The sequence below is a fragment of the Penaeus vannamei genome, chromosome 8 (assembly GCF_042767895.1).
Source record: "Penaeus vannamei isolate JL-2024 chromosome 8, ASM4276789v1, whole genome shotgun sequence".
Classification (NCBI taxonomy): domain Eukaryota; kingdom Metazoa; phylum Arthropoda; class Malacostraca; order Decapoda; family Penaeidae; genus Penaeus; species Penaeus vannamei.
This window is the reverse complement of record NC_091556.1, coordinates 28,192,746-28,197,745: the sequence shown is the minus strand read 5'-3', so window position 1 is coordinate 28,197,745 and position 5,000 is coordinate 28,192,746. Positions and strand designations below refer to the sequence as shown.

Sequence of the window (5,000 nt, the reverse complement as noted above, 5' to 3'; positions counted from 1 at the left end):
TATATATATACATGTATATATAAATAAACATATATATATGTATATATATATATTTATTTGTATACATACATATATACATACATACACATACACACACACACACACACACAAACGATCACATATACACACAAATATGCCATGATTTTACCCAGACTACATTCATTTGCAACAAATATTCCTCGGTTTTCTAAAATGCATATACACAGCTTTAAAATTCACAACAAATTTTGAAAAAGAATTTCATGTTGATAACTTTGTTCATTTCTTTGTAGCCTCTAAAATATCATATCTGCAAAACATGTGCTTCTGTAAATGAAAAATAATGGAGTTACCTTCTAGCGTAGACAGGGACAGAAAAAGGAGCAATAACAATTACACATTTTTGCTTGGTCTTTGCCAGCTAGTTCGCACCACTGATGGACCTGGATATGACCTGAAAAGTTTTGCATTGCCACACATTCTTGCTGTCTGTCTCTCACTTTGTGGTGTATCATTTCCTATATTTTTGAGGAAATGGTTGTTATCGTTAATTTGCTTTGCCTTTGTCCTGGTTCCTGATGCTGTACTCTAGTTCACATTACTGCTTTCTATTTCCTAAAGTGGATATTGTGTGTACAAGAGGACTTAGAATTGGTAGTCATAAATACATTCCCAGGACTGCATGCATAGTTAATGTACAACTCATTTTATTAGTATATTTTGTGTTTGAATTTTGGCACAGTTAAGGATTTGCATAATTTAAATTTCCATACCTTATATTACAAGCTTAAAATATGTAGGTTATAAAAAAAAAATTTTTTATGTGTTAGCTCAAATGAAAGATTATGTTATGCTGTTAAAATATTTGCGTTATCCATTTGCATTTTCGCTGACTTATGCTAATAGTAAAAACATTTTTTTTTTGTTTTCAATATTTTCTTGCACATTTCTTTCACAGTTAATGTAAGTTCACTTTGTATGCTGAAAGTAATTAGAATGAAATGAATTAAGCATGTAAAAATCCTTTGATTTATTTTTGTCTGCATTAATTTTTTAAATATATAATTTGGGAATATATGATATAACAGGCATACACTCATTGTTTTTATTAAAAGTGCAAAGACTGCAGTTGTATCAAAATGTGGAATGGAAACCTGTGTATAAATTCTAAAAAATAGGTTTTACAAAAAATGAAAAATGTTTACACTTCATACAGATGTATAAATGCATTTTGTTGTGGTATAAACTTACAATCTTTTGATTTCTGAATAAATATAGTGCACTTCATTTTCTATATTCATCAACATCTATTCATCATGGTAAAAAAAAAAAAATAAAAAAATTACAAACACTTACTACATGCCCTTCAAAAGTTTGTGTCTTTTATGAATGATTGTCCACCTCAAACATCAAACTATGGACTAGGTCCTCATCAGATGGCGCATCTGTCATATCACGCATACTCAGTTCCTCATCACCTTCATTTAGACACACTTCAAGAGGAAGGTAGTCATTCAGCTCTTCCTCATCATCTTCTAGATCAATGACCTCAATCTCCTTTGGTGTACTTCTACTACCATTACCGTTTTCTCTCCATGGACTGATGTTCACAGGCTGCCAACGATTGCTACTTTGGATTAGATCATTATGCGATAAGGCTTTGTTGTGTTGAGTTTCTGGGTCTTTTCTTCCTAAGCAGTGTGATTCTATGTGGATTTCAAGGTTGAAGACATGGGCGAACCTCTTTCCGCAGTTTATGCACATGTGGGGTTTCTGGGTTACGTGGACTTTTTCATGGGCTTCTAGGCTTGGGAAATCAGTGTACACCTTGCCACAATCCTTGCAGGAAAATGTTGGTGGGTGAGCCATAACATGGTTCTTGAAACTCCCTAGCTGTAAGTAAATCTTACCACATTTCTTGCACTCATACGGCTTGTCATTGGCATGGACTTTGTAATGCGTGTCAATGCAACTTTCATTACTAAATTTCTTATCACATATACCACACTCAAACTTCTCTTCACCTGTGTCATTCATCCTGTGGTATTTGAAGTAGAACTCCATCTTGAACTGCTTTCCACAATCCTGGCACTCATACAACTTCTTGCCGTCATGCATACGGACGTGTATCCTCAAAGCTTGTGGTGCTGAGAACCTTCGTCCACACTCAAAACACTCATATGCAATGGGCTGGACACTGTCATTCATTATCTCAAGCTACATTTGTTATATGTTAAGTTACAACACTGGATATAAAGCTATTTTATGAGTATTCACTGGGACAAGCAAATGCATATCGATTCAACAAAATCAATATGTGAAAGATTTCCTTTGGATTATACCAAAGACATATTGGTATCTTTAACAACAAAAATAACTGCAAGCTGAGTTATGGTTGTACTTTTGTTTACAGAGTTGCAGAACAGTTACTGAACTGCATGACCTGAATATTTAAAAAAATATTCATATTTTGGTAATAAAATATTCATATATTAAAAATAAAATGCAAAGTCATACTTTGGAAAAAAGGTATAAAATGACTAGCCTATCTGAGCACACATATAACTGCAAAATTATGAACACATAAATAAATTTTCCAAGACAGTAATTACACCCTTTCTTGGACTAAGGGCAATAAATATAATCTAACAAATAGAAAACAAGAATAAAATTCTATTCTACATGTAATTTGGTTTGGCAGGCCCCACTGTGTATTTTGGAAGCAAGTGTTTCACAAACATCAAGGAAACCATGGTGTCTTTTGGGGTCGAGGCTGCTGGCTGTCGGGGCAGTGGGTGTTCTTGCAGACCCTTTCCATAGGTCTCTCTGTTGATGCTGCTCTTTCAGCCTCCTTTGTATATACCAACTGGAAAAGAGAATAAAAAATAACTATATATACATCAAAACATACACATTAGTGTTCAAAAATAATAAATGAAATACAGTCACAGTGAGATGGACACCACTGAAAGTTAAGAATAGTCATTTTCAGATGATAAAACAGAAGTTTTCAATTTGGTTTTACAGTATAGATAGAACTCTGCCATGACAAAATTTTCCAAATTTTGAGTATTCTCTCTCAGATATTATTCAATTTCATTTATAAGTAATTATTCATAGATAAAACAAATTTTGCAATATGAGTACCTACTGTATTATTTGAAAGGAAAGCAATTACTGGATTTCAGGATATGGAAACAAATGTCATGGCTTATTTGTTAAAGGTAAAAAAAAAAAAAAAGTCTATTTTCTGATATTTGTCCATCATCACAAAGAAACTTACAAATTATGTTTATTTAATGAACCAATATGCAAATTGTTCTTGTAAAGGTTGAAGCAAACAGCTCTTATGGCTCCATTCATAAATACATTTTTAGGTTTTATAATATGGGGTCCTTGATTGTGCTGCATCAAAAACAATTAATTTATACTATTCAAGTTTGAAATGTAATACAAATATTCTTGAAACTTATGGTCATAAGATTATATATATATATATATATATATATATATATATATATATATATATATATATATATATATATATATATATATATATATATATATATATATATATATATATATATATATATATATATATATATATATATATATATATATATATATATACACACACACACACATATATATATATGTATAAAATATATATTATTTATTTTTTTCCCGCACTGCCTTTAAGAAGCTAAATTATAAGAAATGTAGTTTTTGTAGTATGTCATAACAGAGTTACCTGGCCCCCCTAGATATTTTTTCCTGGGAACATTAATATAATCATGGGTTTTCTACTTGCTTCAATCAGCTTTTATACATTTCTTACAATTTTAGAAAGAGTTGTTGGTCAAATTTTATTATCATTTTTAAAATACCTCCTCTTATAAAATTTCTTGGAAATAATATTTCTACCTTCTATATTTTCAGCCAAGTTGATCAATTTCTTAACATTTTATATATTATGCTAGTATAAAATCAAAACTATTTTAAACTATAATAAACTATTTTCCAGATAATCAATCCTTAAATACACACACACACACACACACACACACACACACACACACACACACACACACACACACACACACACACACACACACACACACACACACACACACACACACACACACACACACACACACACTCACACACATATATACACATACACATACACACACATATATATATATAAAGAGAGAGAGGGGATATGTATCCTGTAAGCTTCAGTGAGGAAACACGGCAAATTTTATCCAAATTCCAAGGAAAATGACTGTGATTCTTTCAGGTCATATGATGGAGATCCCCCTCCCATTTTCAGCGTAAACTGAATTCATTAGATAAAACTGGTTTATTTTGCTGATGAGTTACATCTGCAGCAGATTAATAAAGTTCATTATTGAATTAGAGAAAATGCTGTGATTTGCTATTTTTGCTAGTTTAAAACTGAATACAGAGAAAAATGAGATAAGCAAAAGAAAAAAGGATGAAAGAGAAAAAATGACATATAATACAGGGTAGAAAAATGTATAGAAGATACCCAGTAATCTACCAAATACCACTTGAAATTCACTATAATTTGTAATAGAAGGTCTATCTGATAATGGCTCAGTGTCAATTGTTACTTAAAGAAGCAGAATATATATGGCAAATATCTGTTACCCTTAGCCAGAATGCCACCAAGGATAAATGCCACAGTACCCAACATGTAGGTCAGTCTTCTATACATTTACCAAGTAAAGTACATATTGAAATCAACTGAAAATACTTTTCAACCAGAATTCATCATAACGAAGATACCACATTTCAAGCATTGGTCTTTGTGCTGTTGGTAGTCTGACAAATCTTAACACGTCTTCACCACTTACATTCAGGCAAAATAAGAGAGTGCCAACATCGGCAAATTACTGCTAGTTATAAACTCTTTTTTCCTAAAATGTTAAAGGTGGCTCTTTGATATCCTTCACTGGACCATGATGTGTTAAGGCCACCGCAAATTACTTATGTTG

The 5,000-nt window shown here is 31.8% G+C and overlaps 2 protein-coding genes across 2 annotated transcripts in view; one reads left to right on the top strand and one right to left on the bottom strand.

Moving 5' to 3' along the window:
• The window catches only part of LOC113815355 (urocanate hydratase), a 99,506-nt gene that overhangs the window by 35,380 nt on the left and 59,126 nt on the right, over positions 1-5,000 (top strand). The window lies entirely within an intron of this gene.
• Positions 1,071-5,000, bottom strand: part of LOC113809575 (zinc finger protein 124) — a 4,710-nt gene continuing 780 nt past the window's right edge. The window contains exon 2 of the mRNA XM_027361204.2: positions 1,071-2,845. Within this exon, the coding sequence (XP_027217005.1) occupies positions 1,363-2,187 (825 nt within the window). The 5' untranslated portion in view covers positions 2,188-2,845 and the 3' untranslated portion in view covers positions 1,071-1,362. The remainder of the gene's footprint in view (positions 2,846-5,000) is intronic.